At 40.0% G+C, this 18,711-nt stretch overlaps 1 protein-coding gene and 1 pseudogene across 2 annotated transcripts; both read left to right on the top strand.

The window, feature by feature from the left end:
- Positions 1–4,156: 4,156 nt before the first annotated feature.
- Positions 4,157–5,145, top strand: LOC104608911 (tyrosine/DOPA decarboxylase 5-like; annotated as a pseudogene).
- Positions 5,146–14,676: 9,531 nt separating this feature from the next.
- On the top strand, positions 14,677–18,685 carry LOC104608828 (GDSL esterase/lipase 5-like). Of its 2 annotated transcripts, XM_088892368.1 has the most exons (6): positions 14,708–15,190; positions 15,994–16,050; positions 16,202–16,320; positions 16,408–16,635; positions 16,900–17,155; positions 18,295–18,685. In XM_088892368.1, the coding sequence occupies exons 1-6, from the start codon at positions 14,929–14,931 to the stop codon at positions 18,537–18,539; spliced, it is 1,167 nt and encodes a 388-aa protein (XP_088748494.1). In that variant the 5' UTR covers positions 14,708–14,928; the 3' UTR covers positions 18,540–18,685. The 2 variants fall into 2 exon arrangements, with proteins under 2 accessions (XP_010273222.1, XP_088748494.1); XM_010274920.3 differs by lacking the exon at positions 15,994–16,050 and having other exon boundaries at positions 14,677–15,190.
- The last annotated feature ends 26 nt before the right edge of the window (positions 18,686–18,711 follow it).

The raw sequence follows: 18,711 nt of genomic DNA, 5'->3' as shown, positions 1-18,711 counted from the left end.
TTGGCCAGCATAAGACCGAGGCCACTAAGCTAGAGACCTCGGCTAGTGAAGATCGTAGACCTAGGCCAGCATAAGACCTAGGCTACTAAGTCATAGACCTCAACTAGTGAAAACCAAAGACCTCGGCTAGTATGAGATCAAGGCCACTAAGCCAGAGACCTCAACTTGTGAAAATCGAAGACCTCAGCCAGTATGAGACCAAGGCCACGAAGTCGAGAATCCAGACCATCTAGCGTCAAGTCCAAGACCTTGGTCACTGAAGACCGAAGTCCTTAACCAGCATAAGACCAAGGCCACTAAGTTGGAGACCTCAGCCATAGAGACGAAGACCCCAACCACAATGTCAAATCCAAAACTCTAACTAGCCTGGGAGCCAAGCACAAAAGCATGACCTACACTCCTTACCGACTGACCTAATTCCGAAGTCCAACAACTTAGAAAAAGGGAAAAACAACATAGATTGGTAAAAAAGACCAAACTTCCATTAATGAAAAAAGTTGATACATTGATTGTAAGCTCAACATACTGAGCTGTATACAACAAAACAAGAGGAAAAAAGAGCACATCAACTCTCCATTGGGGATCCTTAATTCGCTTTTGTTCGTTGGCAACAACGACACCCCCATCAGGCTCTTCGGCATCAAACGGGTCGAACCCCTGAATGATTTCGGCCACCTCCGGGAACTGGTGCATGACCCTCCCTTGGTAGTGAGCAAAGCCGGTTTGCCACAAGTGCAGCTTTTCAGACGTCACAGCTCTTCATCCTTGGCCGTCGCCGCTTGTCTCAGCTTGGCCATCTTTGCCTGCAAACAAGAGAATTTTCCCTACGAAGGGTGCACATCCTATCGGCCAACATCGTCATTGTGCAGACAACCTAGGAAATATGAAGTTAATGAGCATGGCCAAATAAATTGAAGAATAGAGAAGATAGTACAGAAATCGTATCGCAATGGACTCTCGAATGTTCATGCTCTCTAGTGCCCCGCCTATGCAGTTGTTGGTCTCTCTTCGGATGCCGAGTAGTAGAATGCCCCTAGCCAACTGCTCGGGCACGCTTTCAGTCTCTAGAGTGTCCTCCAGCTCGGCTTGTAAATCTCAGTTGTCGACTTTGCTAGACCTAGGGATGGGATCTCGAAAACTTTCCATGGCACGGACCTCGATGGAGACTTGTTGGAGCCAACGTCCACCACATCTCCCTCAACCGGCCTCAACCTCTTGCTTGGTCGAAGGCTTGCGACCTCAGGACAACGCTGTCGCTGAGCTACCCTAGCCTGGGCTACCACCCTCCTCTACGTGGCAGCCTACATATGTCTGGTTCTCTCTTCCTCATCTACGATTGCCATATCTGTTAGAAAAAACAAGTCAGTCAAAGCCGAAGAAATAAAACAAGAAGAAACACTTATAGACCAGTCGGGGGCTCCATCAGCCCAGCACAGATCAACATTGAGAATGACGTGTACTCCTGCACGTTGACCCTCTCTATCCTCCTAATGGCCACTAATTCCTCCCTAGACAACTTGGCCTCGGTTGACACCTTCACTTTGGTCCTCAGGGTTGACAGCTCGACGGGGAACGGCTAGCCCCCCGGGTAGCGCACAAAGAAGAAACCCTCCTAGTTTTTCACTGAGGAGGGGGCTCCAACGAACACCTTATTGTGTTGCTGAGCCGAAAAGTAGTAATAGCCTTACTGGTGCTTCTTCAGGTGCAGAAAGTATGTGAACATTGGCAGGGTGATGTCCACGTCGTGAATTGAATAGTAATAAAGGAGGCTAACCATGTACCTAAAAGAATTGGGCATCAGCTGGATTGGCTGGACGCAGTACCACCTCAACACTGTCGTGATACCCTCACTCAAAAGAAACCTCATCCCATCTATCAGGCTATGCACATATATGGAAAGCTCCTCCAGTGGAGGACAAAGTGGCTACCGAACCATGCAGTGACACTAGGCCCCTCTTCTGACACAATATCTACTTTGGCCTCGTTGATTTCCCTGACCTTGGCCTCTCAAAAGGCCACGACCTCCTCCACCGTGGCACCTCCACCCTCAGGCCCTTTGACCTTGGCCCCATGGGTGTTGGTCTCACAGACCACGAGCGCAGTGGCCTTGGGATGAAACCTCGGCTCAGAATCGTTGCTCGATGTACAAGAGCTAGAAGAGGAGGAACAAGAAGACGATGAAGATGAAGACATCTTACCAAAGAGATTACACCGCAAAACACTTGAAGCACCATTCGAGGACTATTTCACGTTGAACTCCAAAGATCACTCACTCAAAATGACAAAGTAAAATGGCTCGCCTACCCCCTTTTTTTATAAAGGTAACCAATGGTTCAGATCAACGGCGCCAATTCGATGCCGCACTCTGCACACACGTAACCTCGAGAAGATGAAACGTTGCGCATGCCGACCCATTTTAAAAATGTCACGAGCGTTGAACCGGCTAGTTTGCCTAGTAAGCTGGCTTTACTTTGGGCCAGTCAACTCGAAGAAATTAAAGTTCCTCAACCCAGGACTGCAAAACTCTTCCACACCTAGTTGCGGCCAAGCACGACCCTCCTCGACTTCAGAACTAGGGGAGTGATGTTCGGGTGATGGTTGAGCTGGCCAAGGATGCCACGTGGTAATCTTCACGGTCGTCCTCTCTATGTTGGCACCACATGTGATGGAAGAGCATGACTAAGAAGGAGTGTCCTGCATGGACAAGGAAGTAAACTTCGTCGGGAAGAGGAAACCTCCCGAAGACCTCGACGAACAACTTCATCTCGACAACCCTGGAAGCCCTATCCATATAGAAAACGGACACCCAACTATAAATAGGTATCCCCTGCTCAAGGTAAGAGACTTTTGGAAGAACACACTTTGAACATCTCTTTGGCTTGGACTACATTATTTCAACATGCTTACCCTGGTTACCTCTTTCTCTACTTAACTAACTTGAGTGTCGAAGTACCTACCTAGGGAATAACTCCTTAAGCCTCTAACCTTTCTCTTGGTTGCAGATTTCAGTGCGTGGTTTCGTCATTCCACCTCGGCCTCGTCCAGTTGGTAGGATTATCTAATTGTATCCTCGATTTAGAACACCTTGGATCGGACAACATTAATAGGTGCATTTTAACTACAAAAAGGAGATAATTTCTTAAAATAAGGAATGCAACCTTAATGGGCCAATCCTTGTATATATATAAATCTCTTGCACCTTTTATATTTTTCTAATATAAGTTATATAACACATAATCATTCACAAAGAGAGGTCCATCTGACTCAATTTACTCTTTAGAGAACAACCAATTATCACCGAAGATTGGCCTGAGCCAATAAATGGATACTAAGGGCCTGTTTGGTACATCTTTTTGTGCGGTCTTTCGGCTATTTACAAGCCAAAAAGATTGTTTTTCGGTCTATTCCTGTTTGGTTCGCAGAAGATCCAGCCACCAAAATCCAGAGCACCGAAAAGATGCAAAAAGCCCATTTTGGGATGATTTTGGGAAATTCCAAATGAAGCTTTTTGCGTCTTTCACGTTTTATTCTCGTGGAGAAAGACACAGAAAGACGAACACAAATATGTATATCTATCAAACTAGCTTCGGGCTGCTCAGATCTTCATGCAAAAGCTCAATGCATCTTTTGATTGTTATAGCTACCAAAAGATCTTCCCAAAAAAACTTGCCAAACAGCCCTATGTTATTAGAATTCAAATGAAAGCTTATGGTTTTCAAATGAAAGCACCGTCGTCGGTGGATTTGAGGGGTGATTAGAAGAGCAAATACATGTTTGTTCACCCACTGGAGCTAGATCCTTTCCAGTTTCCACTCTAGAAAACATTTTAAATATTGGAAGGGTTAACTTCCAAATCCATGATCTCGAATTTGGTTCCAAGTTCATGTATCAAACCCTTGTTCTATCCATTTAGACTTTCAGCATAAATGTCTTATCTTGGTCTCCAAGTTCGTATTCTTCCTAAATTGCTAAAACATTTGCAATTTTATTCTCTTGGTCTTGGGCTGTTGTGACATTGAAAAGGTGCATGAAGTTCAATTCCATAGGGCCCATGAATCCTTAACACTGGATTTAATGTCGTTGGGTTCAACTGGATGTCGGCGGCGGCGGCCACAGAACTGGAGTGCATAGTCATGGATTGGCTTGGCAATCCAGATCAGACCCACTGTGCACTCCAGTATTGGTAGGGAGAACATAGGGAAGTTGGTGGTTTATGGATCAGATCAAACCCATTGTGCACTCTAGAAAGCTGTCTAGATTGTATGGATCTTTCCAAACAACTTCCGTGCCGTTGCAACGAGTAAGGCCACTTCATATGGGCTGGCCCCTGAGTCTCTTCGTTCTGCAATCCAAGCAGATATACAAGCTGGGCTCATCCCATTATTCCTCTTTGCTACTCAGTATTACATCGTTGACAGCCATCGACCCAATTGCTCCTCTATGCGCAGTGGCCAAAGAGTATGGAGTTTGGGTTCACATCAACGCAGCATACGCTGGAAGTGCATGCATATGTCTTGAGTTCAGACACTTCATCGATGGGGTAGAGGATGCAGACTCGTTCACTTCCAATGCACACAAGAGGTTCTTCACCACTCTCGATTGCTGCTACCTTTGGGTCAAGGACCCTAGTGCCTTGTTAAGGCCCTGTCAACCAGTCGTTGATTCCGAGCAAGTGATAGACTACAAAGACTGGCAAATAGTCCTCAGTCGTTGATTCCGAGTCATGAAGCTTTGGATGGTGCTTCGGAGCTATGGTGTGGCCAACCTAAGAAATTTCCTTCGGACCCACGTGAAAATGGCTAAGCACTTCGAAGAGAAGGTAACCATGGACAAGAGGTTTGAGATTGTGGTGCCGAGGAATTTCGCGATGGTATGCTTCTGGCTGCTACCGCCGCTGGTGAAGGATCATGAGATGAGGATGAGATGCTCAAGCAATCGATGGAGTTGGAATGTGCAAACGAGATCAACCATAAGTTGCTGGAGTCGATCAACTCGGTTGGGTGCATATACATGACGCATGCGGTGGTTGGGGGTGTTTACATGATCAGGTTCGCTGTTGGTGCAAGCCTTACGGAGGACCGCCATGTGAGCTTGGCATGGAAGGTAGTGTAGGAACATGCAGAGGCCATTCTCAAAGCGTGCTGATTAAGATGGCGACCTGCGACCACCACTCCGTATTCGTGGAGTTGAGGGTTTAATTCAAACTTACGAAAATAAAGATTAAGACCCAGGAAAAAAATAAAAGAAACTAATCACTTGGGTTCATTAATTTTGTTCGTATTCATCATCTGTAATTTTTTTTCTTAAATTTCTTTTGTATCTATTAAATCATTTACTTTGAATTGCTTCTACTGTGAAATTATCAAATTATTATTGATTTTACAACAACGATTCTTAATACTCTTTCTCTCTCCGTTTGTATGGCCGTTGGCGTCGGTCGATGGAACGTAACTCGAAAGAGTTTAACTCCGGTGGGTGGGTTATGAAAGGGGGCGCCAGGGGTTTCAGTTCACAGTAGAATAGGAGAAAGAATACCCAGAATGGGAGAATAAACCCTTTTGGGCAAGAAGGAATTAACAGACGTGATAAAAACGGCGTAAAATAAAGACCGCACGAATCATCCTAGTGCATGTGTGTCATGACATGCGTCACGCCTTGGTTTGGTGGGACGTTTTTGGGGGACAAGTCTGTGGGGAGCAGATGTGTACCCGCTTTAGAGAAGTCAATAAAAGAATCTCCCTAAAAGCTATATAAATGAAAAATAAACAATGGTCAGTTTGGATTTTCGGAATTTTCACCAGGCATTACTTGCTGCAAAACCGAAAAGCAGAAGCCTGAGCTGGGGCTGTTCATAAGAATGCCCAATCCGATCAAACTGACCAACCTGGACCGACCCAACCCGAGTCGGTCAGGTTTTCATCAGTACCGGTCGGTTTCAGGTTGGGCAAATATATAAATCGATATATCGGGTCGGTTTCGGTTTTCTTGTGTGAAAACCGAAACCAAACCAACCCGAACCGAACTAGTCTTCTACTAATTTGGTAGTTCCTAGTTTGAGTAGTTCCTACTTAACTATAACTAGTCTTCTACTAGAACTAGAAGACCCATTAGGCAATTACAATTAGAATAGGCTCTATTCTAGTTTCTAACTTTATATAATCTTTTACACCAAATAGGCAACCCATTAGGCAATTACAATTAGAATTCAATTAGGTGTCCTTTTGTACAGGAGCAAAACCGAAACTAACCCAAACCGACCCAACCCGACTCAAACCGACCAGGTCAGTTTGACCTATCAGTGGGTCGGTTTCGGTTTCCACCTCAGGTAACCCGACCATGTCGGGTCGATTAGGAAAACCCCAATAAACTGACCCAACCCAACCCGTGAACACCCCTAGCCTGAGCCTGAAGGCCCCTCTAAAGGGGTAATTACGTGCACCGACATCGCGACTCGTAATCGGAATGCTCACTCGGTCATTGTTTTATCGGTTTATCCGACAGTTAGTTCATTCAAATCATGAAAATTGAAAACCATTATTTAAACCAAATTCAGATTTCCTCACAGAATGCTCCTCTGCACGGATGCAAGTGCTGCGAGGTGGGTATGAGAAGCATTCTGTGAAGAGGATGGGGAGAGGATTCTCTAAGGAGGAAATCCGAGCTCATTTAATCTGCGAACCCAGAGAAGCATTGGATCACTCAGCCATTGGTTCAACCATTCAATTCGGTCTGAGTCTTACAATACTGTTTAGAGCCTACAACTTTGACTTGAAATGTTCATAATATATATATATATATATATATAGTCACCAGGATTAAAAAAAGCAAGATAAATGTCATGTGCAATCTTAGAAAATCAAGTGTAATATTTGGGTGTCTTTTGCTCTTTCTTATCCGTCCTCTTATAATGAAACCAATTCATCAAAAGGATAGAAAAACTGCTGCACCCAGCCGGCTCTAAATGGTTCACCCACTTTTGAGTGGGTTGGAGCATAGGTACTGCAGTGTACTGCTTCCTAAATGCAGAAATACTTTTTTCTTTTCTACATAAGCAATGTACTGCTTCCTATTTGCAAAGTGCAAATTCCAACATGTGGATTTCTTTTTTTTTTGAAGAAGAGATCATGAAAACAAAAAACATAAATTACTCAATATTCTTATTGTTTGCTAATTTATTTTTTCTTGTGGTTAAATTGAACGACTTATGGACTTGTTTCTTAATGTATAAAATAGCCAATTTCAGCTTCAACCATTAGATGGGCATAATCAAAAGGTCACTCCATTCATTAAAAGAGAAAGCAATAACTTGTTCGGTGCCCGTTTGAGAGGCCAAGTAGCTTTTAGTTTTAGGGGTTTTTACCGTTCAGTTCACCTCTGAAATCCTAGTTCCATTGTACAGTTCTGGGTAAGTGCCTGCTTGAAATTGATGTTAATTTACAGGTGGATATGGGTGTTATAGGTGGAGGTATTCATAAATTTAAATTGTTATAGGTCTATAGTTCAAATATGAATTCTAAGGTGAAATGCAGTCTAAAAATCCCTTAGCTTTATAATAAAGTGGGCCCAATTTGAAGCTGATCCAATTCAATCTAAGCTTTTCCACCGGGTTCAGCCTGATTTTTTGGGCTTTGGGCTGGATATTGACCAGATGGGCTAACCTAAATTTGGATTGAGGCCCTGAGCCCGATTATTTGAGACTGGACCAACCTAAACTGGGCACAACTCAACCTGAACCCGCCTGACAAATACGTATATGGACATTTGGAAACAAAATTTTGTATATATTTTCAATCAATTCTACTCCTCAATTACACTATAAATCCCATAAAAAATGATCATATAAAATATATATTCATAATTTTTGAGCCCGATCAACCTACCCAAGCTCAACTAAACCTGAGATGATACAACCCATGCACAAATCAGTCCGAATTCTGCTGTTGGGCCAGGGTTAATAAACATGGCCTTAACTGTAATTGGTCCAGACCCGAACTCTAGGTTTGTACCTTTGGCTGCATTTGGAAACGATGCAAATGGAGTATAAATCCCGGTTCAGGGTAAATTTCACTCTATTTCACTTTTGCTTGTACTTGACAACATTATATTTATGCATTGACAAATGACAGATCAATGTATATTTACATTGATAATAAGATGTAAAAATACATTAATAAAAAAGAAGTAAATTTGCATTCAAATGGGCTTTTGATAAAAAAAAAAACATAATCTTTATTGAAATTCATATTTGCATCTATTACAGCTAAAAATCTGTTTGGTAAAAAGATAAATTTGTCAGTTCCAAACTGATGGAGGACGATTTGACCCGACCTATAAACGGTGACACGTGGACACTGACTCAGCACAAGCAACAACTCAGTATTGTAGCCTAGTGCAACCAAGTGACGGGCCCATAAAGCAGCTCGCTACGTCGTAGCTCACAAAAGGAGAAGCTCGCCACAACGCGAGCTCCGGGTTCCCCGAGATACTTTTGAAGGGATACTCCGAGGCAACTTTAGCTCGCGAGCAAGGGGAACTAGCTCGCTCGAGCTCCCAAGCAGACAAGTCATCCCAAGGACCAATTCTATTAAAGGTAATCCTGAAGTATTCCGAGCTCGCCACAAAGTAGCTCGAAAATGAGCCCCGTGAGCACTCCTCAGGAAGCTTCTACCCAAGCTCAACTAAACCTGAGCTGACACAACCCATGCACAAATCAGTCTGAATTGTGCTGTTGGGCCAGGGTTAATAAACATGGCCTTAACTGTAATTGGTCCAGACCCGAACTCTAGGTTTGTACCTTTGGCTGCATTTGGAAACGATGCAAATGGAGTGTAAATCCCGGTTCAGGGTAAATTTACACTCTGGTTCACTTTTGCCTATACTTGACAACATTATATTTATGCATTGACAAATGACAGATCAATGTATATTTACATTGATAATAAGATGTAAAAATACATTAATAAAAAAGAAGTAAATTTGCATTCAAATGGGCTTTTGATAAAAAAAACATAATCTTTATTAAAATTCATATTTGCATCTATTACAGCTAAAAATCTGTTTGGTAAAAAGATAAATTTGTCAGTTCCAAACTGATGGAGGACGATTTGACCCGACCTATAAACGGTGACACGTGGACATTGACTCAGCACGAGCAACAGCTCAGTATTGTAGCCTAGTGCAACTAAGTGACGGGCCCATAAAACAGCTCGCTACGTCGTAGCTCACAAAAGGAGAAGCTCGCCACAACGCGAGCTCCAGGTTCCCCGAGCTACCTTTGAAGGGATACTCCGAGGCAACTTTAGCTCGCGAGCTAGGGGAACTAGCTTGCCCGAGCTCCCAAGCAGACAAGTCATCCCAAGGACCAATTCTATTAAAGGTAATCCTGAAGTATTCCGAGCTCGCCACAAAGTAGCCGCGTGAGCACTCCTCAGGAAGCTTCTATCTGACAGGCCGTACCGATCAAATTGCGCCACGTCCCTTACTGACGGCGCAGTCCCTGTCCTTTCGACAGTCTGCGTCCACGTCTCTCAATAGGTGGAGGCGTGCCTGCCACTTTGGGGACGTGTCATTCACCTGGGCGAGGAGTACGTCACAATAGCCACCTGCGCAGCCCTGGCAGGTAACAGCTGTGGCAGGGACCCAGTGGCGTTTATGCCCGACTTGACAAGAACGCCCCTATAAAAGCCCCTAGGGCGGAAGAGATTTTATTCTTGAGACTTCATATCTCTCAAGTATAGTGATAAAGTGCGACCTACACTCTTAGCACCGCACTCTTCTTTTCTTCCTTCCTTCTTGCGTTCTAACTTAAGCATCGGAGTATTCCCACAGGGTAAAATCTCCGGGAATCCTTCATTTCCGTCTTCTCAGGTGCCGTCCATTGCCAACAAGGAACCAGTCAACAGCCAATTAGGAATGCATAGATCATGCCGCATCACAAACTAACCCAATTTTACAATTTATATAAATCGTTTTATACTCTATATATTTACATTCACACTTATATTTGCATTGTTTCCAAACACAGCATTTAGGCTTGGTCTATACCAGGCTTGGCATCGCCCAATTGCTACTTTCATATTCTCAGAATTCCAAACAAAATGACTCCCCACCCCCACTAACAACAACAACAAGAAACTAACATTAAATACGGTGGATTTGTCTGAAACCAAAACGCCATAATTCCATTCCAGATTCCTTTCATATTTATCATGATTGACTTTTGTGCTCACCAAGCAGGGTCAACAACTTGTCCATGTTCGAAATGTAATTAAGATAAGGAGGATGGAGCTCTGCTAGGCGGCGATCGTATGGCAAAGAGATATATATGATGTTGATATTCCATGGATGGATGTCTTAATCTTGCTGCAGTTTAATTAATTGATTAGGTGGCCGCCCAAATAGCTATTGGTCAATATGCGTATATTCCATTCCCTATGCAAGGGACAAAGTTTCAGCCCAAGTTGGTCTAAATTTCTCAAATTCACTGTCCACTCCAGTTTACAAGTTAGTACAAGCCTAAGACCAGGTTTATTTGTAGTGCAATTTCATTAATGTGGAATTGCAAATGATTTGATTGTCAATTTTGATTTATTCTTGTTTCAATTTTCTCTATATTTTGTTCTTTATTCTATTATTTTTATTTTGCTTATTTCAATTATGGATGAGGTAAAATAAAACCTGAAGCAAAGAGTAGTGAAATCTGAAATAAAAGTGAACCAACATTATTTTCACTTTCATGCATTTGTATTGATACAAATGAATTTGCATTGAAAATAAGAGGAATAATGAATCCAAAGTAACCTTTTGTTTGTTTACGGTGCAAATTTCATTAACAGTAGTGAAAATGCATGGGAATGCATATAGGCTGACTGCACATTCTAGTTTACTTTTGCTTCAAGTTTTACAATTTTTTTTTTCTTTTTTGAGGAATAACGTAAGAAGCTAGTAAAATAATGTAGTCTCCACATATATAATAAGAGAGAAAATGAAAGTAGAAAGAAGGTAGTGGAGGACATTTTGCATCGGTTTTTATTTGGATTTTTGGCTCGAAAACCCTTGAATTTTTTGAAAAGGACAATTTTGACCCTAAAAAATTTAAAGAGTCATTTTCTACCCTAGACTTTGGAGAAAAGGTCATTGTAGGCAAAAACATACGACATTTGAAACAGCATTGATAGAATTAATTAAGTAAATTACTTCAGGGTCTAATCAAATGACACTAAAGTATAATTAAGTTTTAATTTACTTAATTAATTAATAAAATTCATTAACTAAATGACCCTAAAGTATTTAAATTATTTAATTAAATTAAATAAACTATACAAATTAGATAATTAAGTAAAATAAGCTATTGAATCAGTAAACTAAATTAATTAATGAAACAAAATTAATTAAAATAAATAAATAAATAAATCTTATCAAATAAAAAATGGCCCCAAAATCATTTATCAGATCAAACAGTTTAGTGGTTCATCCATTTGGGCCAGTAGTTTGTTGACCAAGTTAAAAATTTTTGGCGGTCTAACTGTTTGACCCAATAATTGGTCAATTGTCTAGTTCTATTTTATACTCAAGTGGTCGAACCATTCAACCCAAGAACCGAATAATTGTCTAATTCCATTTTATACTTGGCCCAGAATTTTTCAAAAAGCACTGACTTGGTTAACAAACAGTTGTCATGGACGATTGAACTATTAAATTGTTTGATCTAGTAAATGGGTTTTTGAATTAATTTTTATTTTTCATTTTTTAAAATGTCATGTGTTGATCCATTTTAATTATAATTTTATTTTATTATTTTAATTATATTATATTATATTTTTATTCTTATATTTCAATTAATCTATTTAATTAACTTTGTTTCCTTAATTAATTTAATTTACTAATTTAATTAATTACCTTAATTAGTATAATTAATTTAATTTAATTAATTAACTTAGTTAAATAAATTAAATAGTTTAGGGTCATGTATTTAGACCTGGCCTGAAGTAATTTACTTAATTAAGTTTATTAAATTGGCCCATTTTCAAACTTTAGGGTCAAAAGTGGCCTTTTTCAAACTTTAACAGTGCCACATAATGTTCTCTAATGGATCTGTCAAAGTTCTTTCAAACGTCATCTGTTTTTGCCTACGATTGAATTTTTCTCCAAAATGTGGGTTAAAAAAATGATCCTTTAAATTCTTTAGGGTTGAAGTTGGCCCTTTCACAAAGTTTAGAGATTGTTAGATCCAAGAATCCATTTTTATTTGCAAAATCTTCCCGACCGATAAATGCAAAAGAGATAAAATACGAATTTTGCATCAAGGATGCACATTGTAGTTGCAAATAATACATGCAAATATGAACTAGATGCAAATTTTGTATCTGGTTTAGATTAACACTGCAAACCAATATGGAGTTTAGGCTCTCTTCAAATTGAGGTTGAGTTGGAAATGTCCAGCTAATTAAAAAATATTCATGACATAAGTTTGAGCTGTTTGGCTCAAACAAGAAACACACACACACTCAAAAGGAGGGAGAAAAATAGATGCTAGAATGTGCACGGGTAGCCAATTAATTATTTCATTTTTTTGTTCCTTTAGCTGTGTTGGTGGAGTGCAAACCTGAACCAGATCAAACAAATCAGTCTGGTCGGACTAGACCCAACCCGAACTGGTTTAGTCCGGTCGGACAAAAACCCGATCGGACCGGTCCGATCGGACCAGAGTGGTTCAATTCAGTCGGGTCAGACCCCAACCGGGCCGGTTCAGTCAATTGGTGGATTGACTTGGGTCGGCTCATGTTAGGCTTGCACACGCGTTTGGGGCCGAACCGATTGGCCTGAAACAGGTCAAAAGAAGTAAGTTGGACCGACCTGGATTTGGGTCGGGTTGTACGGATATGAACCAAATTGAACGATCCAAACCGGGCAAAAGCAAGCGGGGCGGTTTAGGGTTCGGACCCCACCCAGTCCGACCCGTTTTGGATTTGGGTCAACCCGAATAATCTTGTACCAGGTCAAGCCGGGTTGTGTGAATAATGGTTGGACAGAATGACCCAAACTACACAAAGCAAGCGGTACCGAGCCATCCCGTCCGAGGACCCAGATCGGTATATGTTGGATTGGGTCAGACCGCATTGAACTGGTCTAGACTTGGGTCAAATTGATTTGGATTTATGTTGGATGAAGTGTGTTGATTCAAGAAAACTAAATTTAGTCAATAATTAATAGAAAATTAATGCATTAATTATAAATTATTTAATTCAAATGAAGAAAAAAAAAAGGCTAAGGAATTAGTGCTAATGTCTGTAATGACTAACCTAACGGTTATCCATAACCCAACCCAACTCAACCCATTTAAATGGGTGGATTAGATACTGGGTGGGTTGGGTGAAAAATTGCCACCCCTAGGTGGAGTACATCCATATATTATTCTAGAGACCGGATTTATTCCTTACACAGAATGCCTTACACCGATCTCACACATACATCCTACCATGCATTGGGAACATCTTCCGTATTTATAAGTTATTATTCATGGGAGATGTTCCCAATGCATGGTGGATGTGAGCGCCTCATGTGTGAGGGGCAGATCCCGTTCCATTATTCTACTTCCGTACATTACTTTTTTACAAACAAGACTCAAATTGAAGCAAAAGTAAATCAGAATTTGCGTACATCCAACCTATTTGCATTCTCATGCATTTACACCAGTGCAACTGAAATTTGCATTGCAATCAATTGCAACCTTTTTGATTTTACCTCCCATATTTCGACTTCTTTACCTCCAATCCAAACAATCTTGGACCACATTGCTTCAGAAACATTTTTAATCTGTACGTTCCCCAGTTATATATTTCAAGCATTTTTGTTGTAGATAATTTTATAAAATTCAGTTATATTTAAGCATTTTTTTACTGCCAAAACTTTATTTTCTGCCCCTTCTACATGAATTAAATGCATCCTTAAGTGACTTTTTCCAGGTTACACCAGACAGTTTTGCAAATCTATTTACGAGCCAAACCGACTTAATTATCACAAAGAGTTTCTCCGGTTCATCTGGTTATGGGTAGAGTTTACTGGTTCATCTGGTTTAACCCATTGAGCTGTTCTGTCTTTACAACAATGGCAGTATAACCAATAACTATCGTCTGTACCGTCTTGTCCTGGGTGATATATATTTTTCTCCCCTACTTCTCATCATATATCTTACGATAAAGGAAGTCAACATTCCTTTGAGCCCACGCTTCCTAACAGTATTATCCCAAAGCCCAAGTATTCAACGACAAAGCGATCAAAATTGACCTCAATATGGCCGCCCGGGTCCATAGTCGCAAGTTGTCCTCAAGATAATATGGTATTTATTGGCAAATCAAATATAATTGTGGGCCTTGGGTCTATTATGTTTTATCCTTTTTCGGATTAAGGCAATAAAAAAAAAAAAGAAAAAAGAAATGAAATGTTCTACAAAAGAATTAAAGCACAACTCAACAAGTTGGTTTTTATAGATATTATATGAAATGAAACAAAAAATATGTTTTCTTTCAAATCAGAAATTTAAGAATGCATTTTTGGTTTCAGGTTTTACAATAATATATACATATATGTATATATATTTACAAAATGTGTTTTCCATGCTTTTATTTTTAGAAATAATTTATTTTTAAACCCAAGATGTCGGCAACAAGATAAAAGAACTCACATTGAAGAACACCCCAAGCTTCTTTTGAAACAAACCGATTTTTTAAAGTAGGAAAAGTCCTCTGAAGCTGGGAACCGTTCAAGTGGTGATGAGATCATACTCTATACCAAACACATATGAGAAACTGCGTGGAAATCTAGCTAATAGCAGAAGGTCAATGATAATTAAACCTTATGGTGGCTATATTATGAGGTGAGATTTTGGAAGTTTGTTGAAAGGAGATCAAGTGATCAACTATACTCTACATGGCAAAGCTAAGTTTCCTGTTCTGCATCTTGGCTCTGCATCGAATCCTTCTCGTCCCCAGTAGCTGTTCTGGTCACCTCCGGCAGCCGGAAACGCCTGTCCCCTTCTTCATCTTCGGTGATTCAATCTTGGATCCTGGGAACAACAACTACATAAACACTACTACTCAGCACCAGGCAAATTTCTGGCCATATGGAGAGACGTTCTTCGAATATTCTACTGGGAGATGTAGTGATGGTCGTCTCATCTCAGATTTCATTGGTAAGATACATGAGTTCAGCTCTTCTTTTTTGTTTTCTCCCTTAATTTCTGACTCGGCTAAACAAGAACGAGCCACTTATCCGATTAACCTGAGCTGGCCATTTAACTCCACCCATATCCCCCAGTACTGATTGCTAGAAAGCCCAAATCCTCGACAGATTGCCTAATTAATTAAGATGCAAAATGCAAACCTCAAGTAAAATTTGATATTTAGCTAGGCTCTGTAGTCTGTTCGCAGTGCAGTCAAACCTGAATTGGAAACAAATTTTGCACCCAGTTCAGTATTGCTTCTATTTGTTTGTTAATATGATTCACACTCCTAGCTAGTTACCTGATCTAAAATTTGCATAAATCGTCTTATTTGCACTTATTGGCAGTGCAAATTTTGCATCCTAAAAACTTGTGCAAAATTTCCACCACCTTTTTCCTACTTCAATTCTCTCTCATATAAAATAGGGTCATATCATCTTCCTACCTTGCTCACAAACAAATCATTAACCTAATTTTTACTTCTCATTTTACTTCCCACAACAACTAAGATAAAGCCAAATATGAAGCAAACGAGAATTTACACTCAATTAACCCATTTGCACTCCCATGTGTTTAGTGCTGATATATGAAATAGGGTCATATCATCTTCCTACCTTGCTCACAAACAAATCAATAACCTAATTTTTACTTCTCATTTTACTTCCCACAACAACTAAGATAAAGCCAAATATGAAGCAAACGAGAATTTACACTCAATTAACCCATTTGCACTCCCATGTGTTTAGTGCTGATATATGAAATTTGCATTGCAGGAAAAAAAGGCCTAAGTACCAAATATACACTTCTAGATCTATCCCAATTGGCCCCCGGTACAAAATACTATACATAGAGACTTGTCTCATAGTCGTTGACTCGTTGTCCCAGCAAAATCGTGTATTAACAGAATATTAGTTCACTCTTGTCCTACTAACATACATGGTTTCTTATTAATTTATTTGTTTAATTTGAATCTAATTTCAGCCAAATATGCCAAGTTACCAATGATTCCGCCCTATCTACAACCTGGCGTTCAGTTTAATTATGGAGCAAACTTTGCATCAGCTGGAGCCGGTGCTCTGGTAGAAACCTATCAAGGGGAGGTATGTAACTCTTTCACATAGTCACATGGTCTGTGATGATGGGTTGCCCTGAACCTGAAGCACTGATAATTCTGATCCTTAAATCAGGTAATCGACCTCAAAACTCAGCTAAAGTACTTTGAGGAGATGGAGACTTCGTTGAGACACAAGTTGGGAGATGCTGAAACCAAGAAATTCTTGTCAAGAGCAGTTTACCTCTTTAGCATTGGAAACAACGATTATATGAGCCCTTTCTCCACTGTCTCCAGTATGCAGGAGACTTCACAGAAAGAGCTGGTTGGGAGAGTAATTGGCAACCTTACTGCTGTCATCAAGGTAAGAAGCATTTCCATTTTGATCATGAAACAACACTAAAATATTAATTAGAGTTTAAACTAATTGGGCTCCAGGTTTCCATGTTAAGGGCTTGTATGGGCTAATATTCAGGGCCTAAACTTGAGTTGGTCTGGGTTTGGATAGGTCCTGTCCAAGCCAAGAGCCCAACATGTCATCATTGCATTGTATTAGACCTGCAACTTAAAGTCTATTAATTGATGTGGATGTTAATTTCTTCTTCCTTGTTGTCATTTAATTTGGCAGGAAATACATGATAGAGGAGGAAGGAAATTTGCCTTCCTTAATATGGGACCTTTGGGATGCTTACCAGGCATGAGAGCACTTGCACCAGGAAGAAAGGGTGGTTGCCTAAAAGATGCCTCACATCTAGCAAAACTGCACAATGCGGCCTTCTCCCAACTCCTCCTAAAACTGGAGAGTCAGTTGGATGGGTTCAAATACTCAAACATCAACCTCTACAGTTACATTAGCCAAATAATGGAACACCCCACAAACTATGGTATGTCAATACGCTTGGACTCTCAACTTTTTCCCCCTTAGGTTAAGTTTGGTTGCAGTACAAATTCCATTTGCACTGGTGCAAATACATAAAGAGTGCAAAAGGGTTGAGTGTAAATTCTGGTTTACTTCTACATTAGATTTGACTTTGTCTTATTCTTTATAAAAAGTAAAATGAAGTCACCTCTACTTTAAATGAAAGAGAAAGAGAATATATGGAGGTAGGATGAGGGTTATCTGTATATATAGGAGTAATTAAGTTAGGATGCATGATGATTAATTTGGTCGCAACTTTATATGAGAAATGAGGTAGGAGGAAGGTGATGCAAATTTTGTATCAGTTTCTGGGATGAAAAATTTGCACTCATTTCAATGAGTGCAAAAGAGAAAAAAAAAAAAAAATTGGACTCAGTTAAGATATGCACCGCAACCAAATAGCAATGTTAGGAGCCATTATTTGCGTCTGACAAGCATGAGAATTCGGGTTTGAGTCTAAGAAAAGAAAAGGAAAAAGAAAAAAAAAGGAATATAGCCATTTGAACAATATGTTTTATTTTTCTTTTGACATTTGGGCTTAGTACGAAAAGAATACAAATACAAATATATATAAATATAAATACATACAAAATATAAGGTTTTACACTTTATATTTTGTTTGAAAGGCGCTTTTTGTGACCAAATTTTAAGAAAAAATGTCCATGTTTCTAAGACCTGTTTTTTACAAAAAAAAAAAAAAAAAAAAATGCTTCTGCCACGTAGGCAGTGAGCAATACTATGCTGTTTGGTAAAGTGATTTTCATCACCATTTTTTATGTATGTGCTGATAGGTAAGCACCACATAGGATATACATCAGTCAACCGTTGGGGGAAACGATTCACCGATGATATTTCATGCATCGGTGGGGTCCCGATTTTCAAGGCATGCCCGATTTTTTAATAATCGGCTGAACCAAACAATGAGATACATAGGCATTTGTTGAAACACCTATGTAGATCCGATGTGGCACCTTTTTTTTTAAAAACGGCCACGATTCTAAACATCCCCTTATATATTTGTACTCCTTCCAAAATCAGCCTTATAGTTGAAGAGAACAAATTAACAAGAACTAATTGTTTGTTTGTTTGTAATTTGTCTCGAAGGATTCAAGGAAGGGATAACTGCATGCTGCGGCTCGGGACCATTCAGGGGAATATATAGTTGTGGAGGAAGAAGAGGAGTGAAAAGATATGAGTTGTGTGACAAGGTCAGTGAGTATGTCTGGTGGGATTCTTTTCATCCCTCTGAACGGGTCTACCAACTGATTGCAGAGCAAATGTGGAATGGAAATCCTAATGTCGTTGAGCCTTACAGTTTGAAAAGTCTCTTTGAATGGGTGGAAGTATAGGTCCTAACCGTATCAATGAGGGCACCAAATGGGATTAATATTTCTTTTCAATATTTGGACTAGAATTCTTTATGTTTTCAAATTTGGTGTTATTGGATGCGATTTATGATGATATTAATAAGATCCTTAATTTCTGTCGATAGAAACATGGCCATTCAGTCATTCATATATA

The sequence above is a fragment of the Nelumbo nucifera genome, chromosome 7 (assembly GCF_055504915.1).
Source record: "Nelumbo nucifera cultivar China Antique chromosome 7, China Antique-T2T, whole genome shotgun sequence".
Lineage (NCBI taxonomy): Eukaryota > Viridiplantae > Streptophyta > Magnoliopsida > Proteales > Nelumbonaceae > Nelumbo > Nelumbo nucifera.
This window is presented reverse-complemented; position numbering and strand designations above follow the sequence as displayed.